The sequence below is a fragment of the Megalobrama amblycephala genome, linkage group LG3 (assembly GCF_018812025.1).
Source record: "Megalobrama amblycephala isolate DHTTF-2021 linkage group LG3, ASM1881202v1, whole genome shotgun sequence".
Classification (NCBI taxonomy): Eukaryota; Metazoa; Chordata; class Actinopteri; order Cypriniformes; family Xenocyprididae; genus Megalobrama; species Megalobrama amblycephala.
Genome location: NC_063046.1, coordinates 60815760 through 60836252, shown reverse-complemented (window position 1 = coordinate 60836252; position 20493 = coordinate 60815760). Strand labels below are relative to the sequence as shown.

Below are 20493 nucleotides of genomic sequence, written 5' to 3'. Positions count from 1 at the left end.
GCCATATTTACGACACCTCCGATCAGTTATTTCAGGCATGCAAGACCAACTCTTATCTACATTTATACAACAAAATCTGGTTGGTTCAGCCAATGCACATACACGGTCCCAAGCAACACCTATTGGCTTATTTATTTAGATATTTGGACTTATTATGTCATATTGTATGTTACACTTTCTCACATTCAAAGTAAAATGAATGAAACATCTTGGTATATACACTACAGGTCAAAAGTTTGGAATAATTAAGTTTTTTTTAACGTTTTTGAAAGTCTTTAATGCTCACCATGCCTTTATTTAATTCATCAAAAATACTGTAAAAATTGTGAAATATTATTACAATGTAAAAGAACTGTTTTCTGTGAGAATATATAATAAAATATAATTTATTCCTGTGATCAAAGTTGAATTTTCAGCATCATTACTCCAGTCTTCAGTGTCACATGATCCTTCAGAAATCATTCTATAATGATGATTTGCTGCTCAAGAAACATTTATGATTATTATCAGTGTTTTTGCTACTTAATATAACTATCGTTCAGGGTGAGTTCGGCTTATGATTTTGTTCAAATTTAAGTATGTACAATAATAATAGTGATGCTTGCCTTAGCAAACACCACTAATGATCTTGATCTGACAGCAGTGCACGTTTGCATGTGACATGATGATGAGAATGGCGTAAAGCCAAATTTTGTTTTATCTCACTGTGACAGCTGTGACAGTTATCTGCAACAGCGCAAAGGTCAGCAGAGATTTATGGGTCAGGAAACGCGCACAGAGCTGGCAGCCTCGCCGAGCCAGAAACATATCTACGGCTCGAGTCTCAGTGCTGCGTTTCGGTGGGTTACGCGAGGTTGGCAGGGTACAGCACCTTCACCTCCCCAGCCTGAGGCGCTATTTTAGTCCCGCAATGACTCTCGCATTTACATCACACACCCTGCCCTAACACGAGCCTCGTGTAATTAACACACATGAACAGCCAGACTTCTCATTTACTAACCACAGTAAGGTAAGATCGGGGTAAGAAACTTGAAATCCTATTTGCATTGAACATAATGATGTTTTTATATGACCAGTAACTTTAATTAGATTACTGAGAAATAAAGGTAAACATCAACTGAAATAAAATAAAATAAACTTATTTCAGCTAAGGCAACATTTCTGATTTTCATGTATGGTGGATCAAACATGCATTGCATTGCATAAAATAAAACTATGAAATAAAATACATTCAAAATGTACTAAAATAACTAAAACGGAAATAAAAATTAATAGAAATTAAATAGACATTTTTTAAAAAAGTAATAAAAGTGACAAAATTACTAAAACTTTAACAAAAATTAATATGAAAAATAAAATAAAAACTAATTAAAAAAATTAATAAATATTATTATCTCAGTGATACTAAATTAACATTTCACAGAAGCACCTGAGAGGCATGCTGTTACTAGTGTTATTATTATTTTTAATTTAATACGTAATATAATTCATGATGTTATATTCCTCAATAATTCCAAGAGTTATGTACATTAAAACCTATAGGCTATTTGAGAGAAATTGAATTCAAAGTGTTTTATTATGACATATCTTCATTTAAAATATGGACAATTATTACTCTTTTACTAGGATTCTGCTTTGTTTGTTCAACTATTGAACAAAATTGTCAAAACAATTTTAATAGAATAGATGATTTAGTATTTTACATTAATGACAAAAACTACAGTGAAAAGTTGTGCATTATGAGTTATGACAACCATTAGCAAATGTGTTCATTTATTTCCCTTAATGGCACATTGGCGGATGCATCATCCTCATCCTGAACATGCTTATCTACATATGTTAATATGTAAAAGTAATTGTTCTTGGGGGGCCCATCTTACCTTAAAGCACATTGGATTACATTGTAAATACCACAGTATATGAATATGGTAATTTTACAGTACCATGGTACAAATCAAAGTACCAAGGCATTACAGTTTAATGCCATTGCCTCACCATAACACCGCCACAATCATCTCTTGCTGGTACTACCAATAATGGTCAGTGCGATTTTGCCAAGTAGAGCATGTTTCTGTATCAACATTCTTTTGTTGGTCCTGGAACGAGATTCCTGTCAAGAAAACACAGTCCTAACCCCAAACCTAACCATTAACCCTATGCTTAACCCTGACTCAAACCATATTGTTTAATATCACTGTTGTCCTGCGACCTTTGAAAGATGTTGATCCAGGAAATGGTGTCAGTGTTTTCCTACTTTTAAAAATCACGGTAACCCGTCTTATCGGCTTACAGGAAGGTTGTTCCAGGACAAACAAGGATGTTGAACTAGGTACACATACTACTTGGCCAAAATGAGAGCAAACTGAGCGGTGAAAATGATGCTAGATGTACAGAGACTGTGAAGAGAGTTATGAAGAGCAATACCTGGCCCACAGGCCCACCGGGGAGAACATCTCTTGTGCAAATGAGCTCTGATACAGGTAAAGACACACCAGGTGTCCCCCTGTGAAGAAGGCCACCATCACACACAGTGTATTAAACCCCAGATGGCTGATGGGAAAGTGGCAAGCCCACCAGGTGCACACTCCAATGAAGAGGAGGAAGTAGAAGGCCGAGAATGCAGAGGGTAAAGTGATTCCTGAAAAGAGAAGGACATGAATCTATAACATGAATTAAGACCCACCAACCTGCCAAATATTTCAGCAGTTGCGTGTAACGCTTGAATTTCGGTGCGTATTGTGCATAATTTTACTAATTCCCGCAGATTTTGTTCTCACACCCAAAGTGCGCACACATAAAGCCACCTCTCAGTACTAAACTGAGTTCTTTTTCGCTGCATATTGCACTTAAACAGTCAAAAACACACAAAATAATGTCAAAATGCCGGTGTTCACGAAAACACAATCAGTTGTTTTGAGTGAACGTAAACAGTTGAGAAAGAAAACGCATGTGTAACAGTATAATGGATCCGTGCATCAGGTCTTAAAGTGACAGCAGCCTAATAAACCTGCTGCCAAATTATGAGATAATATGAAAAATATTTATATAGCAGTTTTTCCCCATTGATATCAATATCAAAATTGTGGCCAGTGAAAATGCTGAGTGGCGAGCAACTTTGGAAAACCACAAACCACAGTGGCTGGTCAGCAAGTCAAGCCTTGATTGTATTAGATATAGTTTAAGTCTGTTCTCAGATTCTCTTACCAGCCAGTGCTAGTAGTGTGATGGCCAGGATGCGGCCCATGTTCCTGAGGAAGCGCTGTGCTGTGGCTCGCAGGCGGGCAGCTAACTGTGCCGCCCCACTGCTCGAGGAAGGACTCTCCTCTTCCTCAGTCTCACTACAGGACATTCCCTCATCGTCTCTCTCTGTGCCATCATCTTCGTCTTCTGTTTCGTCCTCCTAAAGATAAGAGACATGACAAAGACTTTTTCAGGATTCAAAAATAGGCCACATAAAGGCAAGTGATAAGATAAATGAGGTCCAGCTCCCCCTCTCTGGATGTAATGGGTGGAGCTCAACCTTGTCCAGCTGCACCTTTGTGGGAGTTATGTTTAGGGTGTGGGCAGGGTTAGGATGTGTCTAGCTCCACTCGTTACGTCCAGCTAGGGGGAACTGTATGTCAACTGTATGTCTCTGCAGTGAGCAGCCTCTTCATGAAGGCCCTGATATACTTCAACTGAAATCGAAGAACGAACTGGTGTGACGTAATTGCAACCAAAATCAGGCCGTTTGTTTGGACAGCTTGCCAAAGCTAACTGTCTGGAAAAGTTTGCTCTGGTTGGTAAACACCTCTGAACCACCATTGGCCTGTGGTGATGATGTAATAGGTGGGTGTGGCATTGAGGCTCCACCTTCTTTGACTCCTCTGGTTAATTTCTTCTGATCAGACCATCGAGGTCAGACGTGAGTAAAAACATGAGCACATGAGCCGCTTTATAGTAGAAACTGAAGTTGTAATTCTAATTTAAAGACGATTTTATTACACAGGTGAGCAAATGTTTGGATACATTTATCAACAGAAAACGAATAATTGTTATATAGCTAAACACGGTTAGTCTTACAGTTTGAATTGCTTGTTTTCTTGATTTACCACGATTACCATGTTTTTTCCATGCCTCAGAGACAACACTATTTGTCAATTGGCTAACATAGCATAATCAGAAAGCTTTGTCCATCAAACAACATATTTTTATGTCATTTAACAACACAAGTCTTCCAGTTTTTAATAATATGACATTCTAATATCGATCTAGATCACTGCAAAGTGCAACATGTCTCTCGTAGCAGCCACCGAGCGAACGCACAGAGTAACGTTATAACATAACTTTCAACACACTCAAATGTATTTAGTATGATTGTTTTAACCATGTAGTACAGCGCTGTGTTACCCCACATACGCAACGGAAAGAGCGGAAGCCAACTGTAGCATAAGCATAATAAAAGCTACGTTGGACTCCCGCGGCTCTTGGCCCCGCCCTGCTTCATACCACAGCAACGTTAATAAAACTTTAATACATTAGCTCATCCATGAACATGATTTCTGGCCGAGTCCGTCGGATTGCTTTCCATCGGCTGGCTGTGGGGGTGAAGACAACACTCCCATGATTCCACGCTCATTCACGGGATCAGCAAGCTACGCCTTTGTTTTGAATAAGCGACCACTAGTGGCAAAAATTACATATTGTGCCTTTAAATGTGGACAGTGTCGGGATGTTCACTAACAGCAAACCGCTGTTCACGTATTCAAACTTCTTTTTACCCCTAAGTGAAGAGCGAAAAAGAGCTTTGCAGTGAGTATATCTGGGCCTTAAGAATTATGTTTTTTTTGTCCAAAAATCCTATACAGGTATTTGTATTTCTACTTATGTTTGTGTGACAAAAGCTCTACTGAACATCTATTACAATGCTGGTGTCCAAACTGTAAATGTGCTGTCAGAGAAATAGATACAGTAAGAGACAGAAACAGGTATAAGTCTAGAAAATTATGTGTCAGCAAAACTTCAAAAGGTGAAGGAATTTTTCTGAGGCACGTACACACATGAGAGAGTGTGTTACTCTTGGCTCCTCGGGGTCATAGCAATCATTGCTGGCCAGACCCGCAGAGCCAGACAGGCATGTTTGCATCATGAGATGTTTTTGGCTGAAAATGAAACGCTGTTCAAACCAGTGACCTGCTGCTGTCAAGGAGGTCTATAACACCTAGAGAGACTTGGATTGCTTTCCCATTGACTTCAATAGCAGCAGCTGCACAATCCCAAACTCTTTACTAGCTAGTATTCCCAGACTGAGCCTGGTTTCTCCCAAGATTTCTGTCACCTGATGGAGTTTGGGTTCCTTGCCATTGTCGCCTTCAGCATGCTTAGTTAGGGTCTAAAAGACACTTAAGATCCAGAAATATTATTGATTTGACTGCACTGACACTATGTAATGTGAGCAAAACTTGAACTTGTTTCATAATGAAAAAATAAAGGGAAAGATTTTTATGTTGCTTGCCAAATATGTTACTTTCTAACAATACACAGCTACTTTTGAATGGTCAGCAATGGTATTTTGGGCAGAAAAATGGTCTAGTTTTGGCATCTACCAGCAGTGGCTAACTGAACCATGCTAAACAGACAAACCTTGATCCCTTGGTTTGGATCATGGGGTGCTTTGGGTTAAAAAAACTGACACAGCTTTCAAACTCTTGACCTGGTACAATACGAGTTCATTACTGCGTCATTAAAAACTTTAGATTCTTTCACGCATGTGAGATAAGTTTTCAAACATCTACCTATTCTTGCTGGCACATACACCTCTGCTAGAATAAACTTCTGAAATAAACCCTGAATCTTGCAACAAAGCAGTGAAAGCTACTTCATGTGTAAATGAGAGTCTGTGTGTATTCAATCGGTTACTGATCTTAAGACCCGTTCACAGTGAGGACGATAACTAGCTATGAAGTTTTAAGTCGGCGCTTTCGGGTCCATCGTCCATTAGTTTTCACGCTTTATTCTATGACAAGAAATACATCAGTAGTACAGGACTTGTGATTTTTTTAAGCTTTTAGATGTCTAAAAGTAAAACTCCTCACTAGTCCGCTTCTGTAGCCTTGCTGTGTTTATACTTGAGCCCTCCAAACTATTCAAACTGAATTCTAACATTCCAACTTGTAAATTTTAAATGAAGATTGAAAGAGTTGTCGGAATCTTAGTAGTGGTGATGTTGAAGTCATGTGACCTGGTGTAGTTTCTGGCTTCTGGCCATTTAGACTTCAAAACTCTGCTTTTTTTCTGCAATAATACAATGGAAGTCAATGGAAAAATCCTATTGGGTTTTTGTCAAGGGACAGTTCCGGCTTTTTGTGCTTTTGGCGGATAGGACAGTGGAGACTGACAGGAAAGTGTTGGGTTAAGAGAGGGGAACGGGATCAGCAAAGGACCTCGAGTCGGATTTGAACCCAGGTCAGCCAGCGCCATACATCAGTGTGCTAACCACTAGGCTATCAGACCTCACAGAACACAGTTTTTAATGGAGATATCATAACATAAAGGGAAAAAGGTTTAATGTCAGAATATCAACAACTCTTAGTCTCCTAGTCTCACCTGTGTGCCTATGGACCGTTCTGGATATCAAATTCAAAAGTAGCAAGAGTTTTGAGAACGCTGCATAAAGTCAGCCAATCAGATTTGAGCTTGCAATATTGGTCAGACTTTCAGTGGGTGTGACGTATGAGCCTGAGATTAAAAGTCTACCCCTAAACATTGAGGACCAGGGGCCAGTTGCATAAACATAGACTGTGTCTTAAGAACTAGTCTGACCAACTAGCTATTAGTTAAGGCTAATCAGACTTACTTTGTACCTTTATGTAATGGACTTTTAAAATGTATGAATTGGTCTTGAAGGTAAAAAAAAAAAAGATGACTAACTTGTAAGACTAGTCTAAGCAACTGGCCACACTTTGCTTTCCCATCGTAGTTCATCTGCTTCTTTTTTCTGACCTCTTGACCCTGAATATGAAACCAGTGTTAGACTCTTTCAAGGGCGAGGGAAGGTTGTATTCCAGTCTTTTCGAGGCTTTTCAGCCCAGTGTCCCATCAGTGTCAGGGTCGTCCCTCATTCCACAGCCTCATGTGACTCTATTAGCACCGTCTCCAATACTAAACACTGAGCCTCAATAAGGCATCAGCTGCCCGTTGGAAGGATCCATGTAATGAATCCACAGGCCAATCTAAGCCTTAATTAGTGTGTTGACTATACTCTCAGGGAAAAAAAAAAGTGCAAAAATGTTTACCTTTAGTAGTACAGCAGCTTGTAACTGGGGTAGTATCCTCAAAGGGACATCTTTGTACCTTATTTACCCCTAGTAGTTACTTAAAGGGCCTGATAAACTCACTGCAAACATTCTTCAATTATGGGTGGGGGAAAAAAAAGGGAAAGACAAGCAGCTTAACAGCATTAAAAATGTGAAAAACAGTGTCAGTGCCAGAAGAAACCAATGGTAGTTCCGGAACGTTTCCGGAAAATTCACTTTATCATGCTGTTTCGAACTCCAAATGAACTTCATTTTGGCCTGATTTTCTTTGAACTGATGTCACATCGGTTCGTTCTTCGATTCTGTTTATTTCGGTGACCTATACTGGGTACATATTACTAATCCAAGGTATAAATAGATTGTTCAGCAGAACAAACAAATTTATACAGGTTTGGAACAACTTGAGGGTGAGTAAATGATGACAGAATGTTTATTTTTGGGTGAACTCTTATTGTGACTTTTAGGGGTACATACAGTACAAAGTTGTCCCTTTAAGGGTACTGATCCCAGCAACATCTTACAAATGTTTTGTACAATTGACAAAAAAAAAAAAAAAAAGCATCTGCTTAATGTGTAAATGTAAAGGTTTTGCACTTTTTTTTGACAGTTTAAGCTCACTGGATACATTCTGAATAAATGATATTGTATAATTCCTATGAGAAACAACCATTTAAATCACCCAAAGCTGGTTAGGCTGGTCTGTTTAGCTGGTTTTAGAGAGGTTACAGGTTCATGTCAGGTCAGACTGGGAAACCACGGATTGATCAACAAAACACCAGTTTCATCATGCTTAAGACCAACTAAACCAGCATAAACTAAACTAAAAAAATGCAGTTTCTTTCATCGGACATCTTATCAAAATGTCCAAAAGTTTCAATGCCATGAACCTTGCATATTTCCATCTCATCCTCTGGTGCGCTTAATGTAGCAGCATGGGAAGCTGTAAACAAAACACGGTTTCCTGATGGAAAAATGCCGGAAGTCGTGTTCTGTTTGGTGTTATAAAAAATGCGTCAAGTAGTTTTTTCCTTCTCTTTATTTTCCCTTTTGCCTTTCAGAGCTTTCCACTTCATGTGTTGAAAGTGCATTCAAGATCCCATTTTATTTCCAAGTTTCATAACTGTCATCATAAGCCACCTACCAATCAGGACTAACCCTCCAGGTTATGTAGTTTCTATGTCTGCATCAAAAGTTACATAAAAGCAACTATATTGCATTTATTATAATGCAGTGTGGAACTTGATGCATGGACGCTGGTCTTTACCGCAGCATTTCTTTTCTCTGCAGTAAAACAGAGACGTGTATAAACGCATTGCATCAGGATATAATTTTGTGTTTCCCAGTCGCTCAGTCTCAAACTGAAGGCCAATACTTAGGAATGTGTTGCTTAAATATTATGTTGTTCCTACACCAATTTACAAGGCAGGTGGTTGCAAGTTGGCTAAAATGATACAACACAATAAATGTTGGCATAAAGCGGTAGTTAAACTGTTGTAGAGGTCATGTGGAAATGAAAATTGCTACTCTTAATAACCCAACACACCCATGGAGCTTTCTGTGAACAAGATGACGATTTGAAGTGGGAGTAATAAATAAAAGTCCCCAGGAAACCATTGCTTAGCACTGATTCATTTTGAATTCATTCATTTAGGTGACTCATTTCAATGAACCGATTGGTCTTTTTAACCATAATCTATAATAAATACATTCTATAACAGTTTTAGATAAATTACTCACATTTTGTTTTTTGCTGCTTTGGTTTGTAATTTATAGAATTTCACTGCTTTTTCCACTATAGTTTAACTATGTTAAATCACGAGTGGTTTGTAACTCTGAAAGCATTTACACTGCCATAATCAACTCTTAACAGTCCCATTGAAGCGTTTTACTCATTTTTGTGCATTTGAGGGTAGAAACGAGTCAGACAGGTAAGCAGAGGTCAGCTTTGAGCTATCTGGGAATAATATTAATATTATCAGTGTTGAAACGGTGTCTATTGTTAGATTCCAGTAAAGCAGACACACACGCCTGGATAAGCACTTGGGCCTCTTTTGCTAATTGATCTTATAAAGGTCCTATTTTTCTATGCTGACACATACAGCGAGTCAGCCAGTGTTTGTTGATGCTGTTGGCTTGGCAACAGCAGCAGGAAGTTGTCAGACTCTGGGCCGCTGTACAGTGCTGGAATGGTGCAAAGAGTCGAATGGAACAAAAAAAAAAAAGAAGAAAAGAAATGCGGGAGCAAGAACCACATGAAACATCACAGAGTCAAAACGTTTACTATGAACAATATTTAAAGAGAACCAAAGAATTTGATGGTTTTATTATTAAGATTTTCTACTTATACTAAAAACAGAGCTTCTTAAAAGTCTGCTGCTTTTTGTTTATATTCCAGCTCTGGGTTTCTCTCATGAGGTGTATCATGGGATTTTCAAAGAGGACGAGTTCCCATTGGCTGCATTTCAGTTCCCTCCAACGCATCCATTTAAATGTTTTAAATAACATTTTAGGTTGGTGAAGCACAATTTCTATGTATAAACATAATATACTGTATAAACTGAAGGCTTGTGAACCGTAGAAGATTTCCACCTCAAAGAAGGCGGAGCCTCAGAACCACACCCACCTATTACATCATCACCACGGACCAATGGTAGTTCGAATGCGTTTACCAGCCACTAATTTCACCAAGGCAATCTATTTCTAACTCCCTAAATGGACTTTGTTTTGCCCTGATTGTGTTTGAATTGACGTCACACCAGTTCGTTATTCGATTTCGCTTGAAGTAAATCAAGACCTTTAGAATAGATAAGCAAATACTATCATAAGAACTATATTTTCTGGAGTGTATGCAGCAATAACACTACAATGTAAGGCTGTTGTCTGTGGTTAATGGGTGGTTAGTTGTTGTGGGTGGATGTTTTGTGTCACTTCTGGCCCAAGTCAAGAAAAGTAATAGCTCACCGCTCCTCAATAAACTGCATGATGGTCTGATTCTGGTCCAGTTACCAACACTGTATGAAGTGATGCTGGATCATGTTTCTGCTTCTCACTTTTTTGTTCACTTTAATTCTTGTTGCTATGTTTGTGTGACTTGTGCAAGAATTCATGTGTACCAACGCAAAACGTGTGACCTTGTGGCCATGGTTACAAGCTGTTGACAGCACATTGTTTTAATAATAATTTTGCCATACACTCTCTTTCTCACTCACACACACACACACACACACACACACACACACACACACACACACACACACACACACATTCAGCTTTGCATGACATGATAGTATTTTAATTTACAATCCAGTGAAACTCTGTTGGGCAGAAACAGTCCCTGAATTGAACTTTTGAGGAGTTTTTTTCTAAGCAGCACTAGATACTTCTGTGGTTTTGTTTGCAAGTGTCCAAAAGTCCAAGTATCAAACTCTCAAAGTCACGACCCCCAGTGGTGAACCACTGAAATTTCGAAACACTTACAGTATGACGTAATGAAGCCTCGTTTACTGAAATCACGTGACTTTGGCGCTCCGAACCACTGATTCGATACAAAAGATTCGTAAATCTTCGAAGCTTCATGAAGCAGTGTTTTGAAATCATTCATCACTAGATATTTGATGTTTTTTTTGGGGCACAAAAAGTATTCTCGTCGCTTCATAATATTAAAAATGTAGTCACATGACTGTTTTAAATACGTCTTTAGTAGCTTTCTGGGCGTCTGAACTTGCTGATCCATCGGATTTCATCAAAAATATCTTGATTTGTGTTCTGAAGATGAATGAAGGTCTTACGGGTGTGGAACGGCATGAGGGTGAGTCATTAATTACAGAATTTTAATTTTCGGGTGAACTAACCCTTTAAGGTATATCTATACAGCACTATGGGCATGGACAACATTAGTACTGCAAGACATTTTTTAATGTAACGTCTGGAGGATATTTTATCTCACTATAAGATACACTCAGACAGGAAGCTTCCACCTGACCAACATATAAAATCATCAACCACAATTAGTTTTTTACATGATATAAAGAGGCAGGTAATTCTCAAATCAATGATACCATCTCGCATTTCGTGGTCACAATTTCCCTGCATCTAAAAAGTACCGAATATTTCATGGATATAACTCTGCAGTAAACATGCAGTTGTTCCAGAGGAGATCACATTTGCTCGACAAAACTTCAGTATGAAAAAATAAAGCCAGCCAACTCAGACTAAAGGCCACGATATACTTCAAGGGAAACTGAAGAACAAACTGGTGTGACGGGATGATCACTAACAGTATATCTCTGCTCAAGTACGCTTCGAACATCTGTTTACCCCTAAGCGAAGAATGAAATAGTACTTCTCTGTGAGTGTGTGCTGCTCGAACACAAGACAACAGAAGATGGCAGTAGGCCTGGTCTGCGCTCTGCTCACCTCATGTAGAAGTGCAGACATGTGAGGTACGAGCCCCTCCTCTCTCTTCTTCAACAGCCGGTTACAGAGGATCAGGGTGATCAGAGAGATGATGAAGATGCCAAGATCTGGGGTCAGGAGCCACACAACAGCCCAAGGGTCGTCCAGGGGCAGCCTGCAGGAGCAAGCACAAACTCCGCTGTTAAACACCATATCTGAGCAATGTGGCGTTAGAGAGGTCATAAAATGGCACTTTCCAAGAAAAAGGTCAAACAAAAAATAAAATAAAATGTTAATATAAGCATTTTATTTTATTTTATTTTATTTTATTTTATTTTATTATTATTTTATTTTTTTATTTTATTTTATTTTATTTTATTTTATTTTATTTTATTTTATTTTATTTTTTTATTTTATTTTATTTTATTTTATTTTATTTTATTTTATTTACCAAATATTTTTATTTGGAAATAAAATAAAATAAAATAAAATAAAATAAAATAAAATAAAATAAAATAAAATAAAATAAAATAAAATAAAATAAAATAAAATGCTTATATTAACATTTTATTTTATTTATTTATAATATACACATTATATTAAAGCTTATAAAATAAAGGCATATAAAATAAAATAAAAAAAAATAAAAAAAAAATAACAGTTTAATATACACATTAAAATAAATAAAATAAAAACAAAACAAAATAAAAGCATATAAAATAAAATAAAATAAAATGTTAATGTTAATGTTATTTTTTTCCCTAAATAAAATTACATTTGGTATCATCTGAAAAATAAATAAAATAAAATAATAAAATAAAATAAAATTTTAATACACACATTATATTAAAGCATATATAAATAAGCATATAAAATAAAATAAAAAATATCTAAAATAAAATGTTAATTTAAGCATGTTATTGTATTTTATTATTTTCTTTTTTTTTTTTCCAAATAAAAAAAATATATTTGGTATCACCTGAAAAAGAAATAAAATATAATAATAAAATAAAATAACATTTTAATATAAGCATTAAAAATAAACATAAAATAATATATTTTTTTTTAATGTAAGCATTTTATTTTATTTTTTTATTTTATTTTTTCCCCAGATGAAAGTATATTTGGCTATTTTCAAGCCCTATTTTGTAGTACCCAAAAAACTACTTGTAATACCCCCTAAAAATTATTTTATTTAAAAATAAAAATAGAGTGCTATATGATATGTATATATGAATAAAATAAAATAAAATAAAATAAAATAATAAAATAAAATAAAATAAAATAAAATAAAATAAAATAAAATAAAATAAAATAAAATAAAATAAAATAATTGTGTATCACACGTTCATATGGTGAAAATCATGCAGTAACAGTATGAAAAATGTTGGTATTTTATGCTAAAATTAGTTTTGGTAATAAGATAATGATCAAAAAATTATTTTCCACAATGAAGTAAATGTCACTCGTATAAAAATGCTTTAGCAAGACACTTAATTTAAACTTTATTCGTGTGAAGTGTAGAGACCTGAGACCTGTTCCCTCAGACCTGAACACTGTGATCTAACACTGATCACTTTCAAACAGGTCAAGGTGACGCCTCTCATTCTCCACATTCTCCACATACCTGGACACTCCAACATGTCTTGATAGTCTCTCCCATGAGCTGCCTATGGAGAGAGAAAGAGAGAGGGATTGTGAACTCAGGATAAAGTGAGTCACAGTGAGTTCTACATGCTGGACATTGTCAACCACAAGTGCCCTCACAAAGCTACCGAAACGTTTCCATGAGCCACCGAAGTCAGCCAAAGGCTATGAGCCCTTGTAGTCTCTGCAGTCAGCCTGGCGACTCCTTAAAGAAGTCTGAGACTCAGGAATGATGCATCTCGCATCGGTCTTTCAGGACAGTTTGGGAATGAAACGCAAACACAACGTCCAAACCTCAAACAAGAGAGGCTAATAACTGAGGCTCCTCAAACAGATTATATATCATGCAATTAAAGAAAGGAAAGAAATCTGACCATACTGTGATTTAAGTTCAACACTATCTGATTTTATGGGTGCTTTATTAGTTACAGCAATGCTTGGGGTTAGAGAAAAATACTTTTTTAGTCAACCAGACTGTTGTTTTGGAACCAACATAAGATTTAGATGTCCTACTTGAGAAAAATCACGGTCACCTGTGAATGCCCTGCTGGAAAATTCAGTTTAATCAGGTAGGCGTGTTTGGAACAGTAGCTGGCAAGTTGGACATTATCTAGTAAAACGCGGTAGACCATCTTGGACCAGCAACAAACCAGCTGATAATACTAGCTTATCTGCTTGATGTTTAAACATCGCTCTCGAGGCCTCTGCGTCCCGAACGCGTCCTCTGCATGAATGCCGTAGTGGTGAGAAAGTGAGTCCCCCCCAAAAATCAGGTCTCCATTAGGACCCCGAATGATCTTGTTGGTTCAACTGACTTTTAATGGGTAGTATTTTTAGCACCTGATTACTGATTACTATGATGCAACAATCCTTATCCTCATAAAAACACATTTTTAGGCATGGCTGTGTTTCCAGTTTGTTTGATTACGCAATACATAGGCATTTGTTTTATATTTCAAGCATGTTGTTTGTGTAATAAACATCATGCAATTGTTAAAAAGGTTATAATTAGTCAAGACATCGCAATAACAACTTTTGATCAGGCATTACCGCCTGAGTCCTAAAGGAGAGCTAATTCCTGGGAGGACTCGATTTCTCATGACAGGTCTAATGACATTTAAAGGCCCACTGAAGTGCCTTGAAACACGCAGCATGTGTTCAATGTGTTGACGTAATTTCCACTGAAACAGGAAGACAGGGCAGGACACATCAAACAGCTTCTCCCATTTTTTAAAATAGCCAATAGCGTTTAGTTTATATCACAACTCAATCGGAGCTGTTGAACTCCGTAAAGCCTCAGTTTCTCCTAATCTTCTCCTTATCGCTTTAAAATACAGCATTCTGTGCAGAATTCAAATAGGTCTGATACTTTTTGTGGTCGCCTCAATGGAAAGCATGTTTACACTGTCTGAATCGTTCCCTATCCCCTATATAGTGCACTATATGCCATTCACCATGTAGAAAATAGTATACAAGTGACCGATTTCAGCCGCAGCTTCAGCGTCTATTTATAATGTAGTGGGCGGGACGCTTCAGATTCTAGAGAGCATTTGATTGGACAGAACATCTGATGAGAAGCGTGATGTCATCAAAATCGTTGATCCATACTTTTGGAAGTGAGAGTTTTAGACGCTAATATCTTCTAAATGCGAATTGTGTTATTGTTTTGGAGCATACTAGCATATAGATAACCTTAAGGTGAACATATTCATACTAAAAGCCTATGATTGTACATGCACCTGAAATAATTCAGACTTACAGTTGTGTCCCAGTACATCATCAAGGCTGGGGATGGTGTACAGGCAGATCTGGAAGCAGACGTGTGCCAAGAGGAAAATCAGACTGGTGCTGAAAAGAGCCTTGATGAAACGTCCAGTGTGTCCTGTGGAACGGAGAGGAAAGATACAGTAAGGAAAGAGAAATGCATGGGAGTTGAAAGTTTTCTTCAGAAAAACAGTACATACAGTCCAGTCACTGATATGACAATCAATATTACAAATCTATACAGTTTTCATTCACAAATTAGCCTACATCAACTTGAAAATAAACCTCATATTTACTGTTCATATAAGTTTAAGCCGTCCATGGACACAGTACTACCCATTGGTTGTCATAACAATAGCTTTACAGGCTTTGCAGAAACTCTTGTAATATTTAATTGCAAAATTTACATTGTAGCCACCCAAAGACTGGATTTCCAACAATCTTTTTCCAACAGCGCAGAGGTACGGGAGCAAAATGAGCACATGTGTGAGTGTTTAACTTTTGCGAGAATTAGGAAAATGCAAAGCCAGCCCAGCTATTCTAATCATAGCAGGACTGTCAAAATACACACAAAAAATCATTTCTGCTAAAACATACACGAGTAAAGAGCACCGGGACAGTCTGTAAAGAGCTCTAAACTTCAGCTACAGCTGGTCACTGTTAGGGCCGAGTCATTTTACATGTTTTAAACTGCCCCTTTATGCTATTTTAAGGGTTGCTAATTGTGTATAACAGGTTTACGTGCATTCAAGGTCAAAAAACACTTTAATTTTCTCATAATATACACTGCAGGATCATCTATTTTCTCACAGTGTCTGAAATGTTTGGTTCAAAGTTTCAGTCTCTCTAAACCCCGCCTTTCTGAGAGCCTACTCTGCTCTGATTGGTCAGATGACCCAGTCTGTCGTGATTGGTCGACCGCTTACAGCGCATATCGCATATCTGAATTTCAGCTCTGGATCTTCCTCAGCACTTGATACACAGTGATACGAACAGTAATGATGGCGTCAGACGACTTTCCTCAACAAACCACATCATTTCATTCATGTCTGTCCGTACCACAAACGGACACACTATAAGTTTAAGACGTAGGGTTAGGGGTTTTCACTAACCGTAAGTATGAATAGTAAGAGGACCTTAGTATGCACTACTTATAGGAAAGTTGCAGAGTCAACAATTACAGCCTGAAATGAGCACCACCTGAGGTCTGTGGTTATACCTTACTGTAAAACACTGATGGAAATGCTCTGCTGCATAATGTAACCTGTAAAATAAAGGCACATCAGATGGGCCGTTCCCTTACTTGGGGCTTTCTGCCTACTATACTGGAAACTGAAGTACATGCTCTGTATGTCAGGATCGCAGCAGAGATATCCGGGCTAGACGAGGTGAGTGAGGACACCTGGGTAAGAATGAACACTCTGGACACACAGAGCTGTGTTTGTCTTTCTAGTTTGTCTTGGCGATTTCTCTGGTTTGTTTCCAGTGAGATTCAATGAAAGGCCGCTTCAGCGTTCGCCACAGATAGCAGCTCCACTGTTTACATCAAACCTGTTCCACACTGCAGCGGGAGTGTGAAATCTGCACGGCCATTATGAGATTTTCCACACAACTAGATGACTGTGATGTCTTGTGTTTTGACACGTGTAGCCGTGATTGTTTTAACAAGAATCTGGGCTCTAGAGCACTTGACACAGCTCCATAGACCCCAATATGGTGTAGAGTTACTGAGTTACTATGGAAAGAATAACAGTCTGCCTTACCAAGACAAGCAAGAGATTTTACACATCAGCGGTGGGATATTTTCAGTCAATTTCGAAGGTTATCCTGTTGTTATACACACTGTTTACTTTGGCAAATCCCTACAGTGTAATATAATGAAAGACAATTGGATTTTCAGTATTTTAATGTGGGGTAAAAAACATGTTTCTTCTTGGTGAGAATTTTTGACAATTTTTTTTCTGGAACCTAGCATATTTTCTCCCTTAGTTTGGTTCAACACATCAATCACGCTCAGATCCGCACCGAAACAATCGGTCTGAGATCGCCTGAACGAGGTGGTCTCGTCCCCTTTGAAAACAAACCCTGGAGCGGTTCAATGGAAAGAAAGCAATCCGACCCAATGATATACAAATATTTTGAAAGCGTGACCAATATATATATATATATGTATATCTCCTGTTCTCAGTGCTGTCAAAATAAAAGTTTTGACACATCGGCCAAACAAAAAAGACTTATCGGTGGATGCCGATAATTAAAAAATGCCATATATTGGCCGATATAATCATAACTTTTATGATTTATTTTCACACAAAATCTGTTGCTCCATCAATGTTCAACACACAACTTCCAACACATAGGGCAAAAAGGGAAAACTTATTGTTCAATGCCGATAATGAAAAACGGCCGATATATCGGTTTTACCTGTTTGTCTGTGGGGTAAAAGTAAAACTTATATGATATATTTTCACACAAAATCTGTTGCTCCATCAATGTTCAATACAATCATATATTTTTTTTCTGCAATCATACACTATGGGAGTAATGAAAAGCACATTTTTTAAGGTGTGCCTTTAGCACCGTTTTACCATATATATATATATATATATATATATATATATATATATATATATATATATATATATATATATATATATATATATATTCTGTTCTCAGTGCTGACAAAATAAAAGCCCCACTTCAAACACATCAGGCAAACATAAAGAATTATTGGTCGATGCTGATAATTAAAAAAATGCCACATATCGACCGATATATCGGCCATGGCAATATATCGTGGACAATTACTGAAAATCCCCTTAGTCATACTACATTACTGTCATCTGCGTGATTAAATTGAACCCATCGCATAATTTTTCGCCCTCATGCAAAGTTCCCAATTTCGTGTTTTCCTATTTAAAAGAAAAAATTTGCTGGACAACGATAAATGTGACTGCACCTTTAGTATGCTATTCCAAAAATAGAAATTATTTCAATATCTCTCCAACTCCAACAAGTTTCAATTGGAAATATGTGAAAACAGAAAAGAAAAGTGTGCTGTGCAAACAATTTGATGGGATCTTTAACCCTTAAACACATACATCGGGTCTTTATTGACCTAGGAAATGAGCTCTGACGATTACAACGATGATGGTAAAAAACATCAAATTGAACCCTTCCAAGTTCCAAAAGGTAACAAAATATGTTTTCTTTTATTCTTTAGTAATTGTTATTCAAATATCAAGTGAGTTTTATATTACTGCGGCAGTTAGAGATCGACCAGTGTCAGATATAGATCCGGGTCGCTAAAGACCCGAAAATGTAATAATGATTGGCAAAACATTCAGTTCAGTGTATACGCCAATAGAACTACCCATTTCTGAATGTGCCACACATTGAGATGCTTGTGTTAGGATGGACTAAAGAATGAAAAAGAAAATATGGTCCTTTTAGCCATAACTTTAAAAAGGCTTTATGAGTATTACTCCGGAGGCCCTCAGTGGGTTCATGCCGTATCAATGTGTTTATTCTTGTTAAATCTTTAGATTTTAAACAAAAAAAGACTCTAATCCTAATTATTTGAATTTTGAACATGAATTATACCTCAAATTGTGTGGTTTGTTGGAGAGAGGTATGCTATTACTTTTGTAACCGTTAAGACTTTGTATGGCAGACGATAAAACCGATACAACTTAAAAACACATTTTAAATGCTCCAAGTAGTGTACAATGCACATGATGGCCAAAAATACAGTTAATTTTTTATCTGAGTCATCAACGACCCGACCCTGGTGTCATTTGTTAAAAATCAGTGCATGAAATGTTATATATACTAGTTAATGGAACCGCATTATCAAAATAAATAATGCTTCAAGATGACAAACTACTCTTCCCAAGAGTATCACGAGCTTCCTGTGGTTGAGGAAGTGAATGTTGGTGAGAGAAAGCAGCTTATGCAAGTCTCTGAAGTAACTGGTGAGACTAGAACCCAAATTCTGACCCTGGCAGCAGGGGGCACGTGGCAGACTCACCCCAGAGAGAGCTGATGCTTTCCGGAACGTTTCGCTCCCACATAGTGCTGGGAAATCATGCGCTCTGACATACCAGTGTGCATTTGTGTGGAAAATTTAGAACAAAGCCATTATTAATTAAACCACTTTAAATAATCTTTAATGGAAAATGATCAAGTACCAAACCAATTATGTTAATGTAAGATGAAAATAAATCTATTCAAGACCAAGAATTATGACATCTAATGTAGATTAAATTATACAGAATGTAGGGCTGGGCAGTATAACAGTATATATTGTGGTGATGATATAAAGTGTCGATCGTTGAGTTCTTTTTAATCTTCGCTTAGGGGTAAAAAGAAGTTTGAAATATGTGACCAGTGGTTTTTACTGTTTTTATTGGTGGACGTCTGACCTCGATGGACTGAACAGAAGAAATTAACCAGAGAACATTTACACCTCAAAGAAGGCGGAGCCCCATAGCCACACCCACTTGTTACATCATCACCATGGACCAATAGTAGTTTGAAGGGGTTTATCAGCCAAAGTTTGCTTCGAACTCCTGAAACAAACACCAAACGAACTTCGTTTTGGCCTGATTTAGTTTAAAATGAAACCGCACCGGTTCGATCTTTGATTTCACTTTAAGTATATCAAGGCCTTTAGAGATACTTCTAAAGGCTGTATTGTTTATTTTGAGTATGTAAATATATCCGCATAGCACTTAAAGGTGCCCAAGAATGCTTTTTCACAAGATGTAATATAAGTCTAAGGTGTCTCCTGAATGTGTCTGTGAAGTTTCAGCTCAAAATACCCCATAGATTTTTTTTAATAAATTTTTTTAACTGCCTATTTTGGGGCATCATTAACTATGCACTGATTTTTTCAGCGCGCCGCCCCCTTTAATTCACGTGCTCCCTGCCACACGAGCTCTCGATTATATTACAGCACATTTACAAAGTTCACACAGCTAATATAACCCTCAAATGGATCTTTACAAGATGTTCGTCATGCATGTATGCGTCGGATCATGTGAGTATAGTATTTATTTGGATGTTTATATTTGATTCTCTATGAGTTTGAGGCTGTGCTCCGTGGCTAACGGCTAATGCTACACTGTTAGAGAGATTTATAAAGAATGAAGTTGTGTTTATGAATTATACAGACTGCAAGTGTTTAAAAATGAAAATAGCGACGGCTCTTGTCTCCGTGAATTCAGTAAGAAACGATGGTAACTTTAACCACATTTAACAGTACATTAGCAACATGCTAACAAAACATTTAGAAAGACAATTTACAAATATCACTAAAAATATCATGTTATCATGGATCATGTCAGTGATTATCACTCCATCAGACGTTAATACTGGCTGCCCTTGTCTA

The 20493-nt window shown here is 37.3% G+C and overlaps 1 protein-coding gene across 1 annotated transcript in view; it reads right to left on the bottom strand.

The window, feature by feature from the left end:
- The window catches only part of piezo1 (piezo-type mechanosensitive ion channel component 1), a 111014-nt gene that overhangs the window by 47789 nt on the left and 42732 nt on the right, over positions 1 to 20493 (bottom strand). Inside the window, exons 3-7 of the mRNA XM_048186357.1 lie at positions 15097 to 15219; positions 13318 to 13360; positions 11712 to 11865; positions 3205 to 3400; positions 2425 to 2638 (exon numbers count right to left, since the gene is read on the bottom strand). Coding sequence (XP_048042314.1) covers positions 2425 to 2638; positions 3205 to 3400; positions 11712 to 11865; positions 13318 to 13360; positions 15097 to 15219 — 730 coding nt within the window. The remainder of the gene's footprint in view (positions 1 to 2424; positions 2639 to 3204; positions 3401 to 11711; positions 11866 to 13317; positions 13361 to 15096; positions 15220 to 20493) is intronic.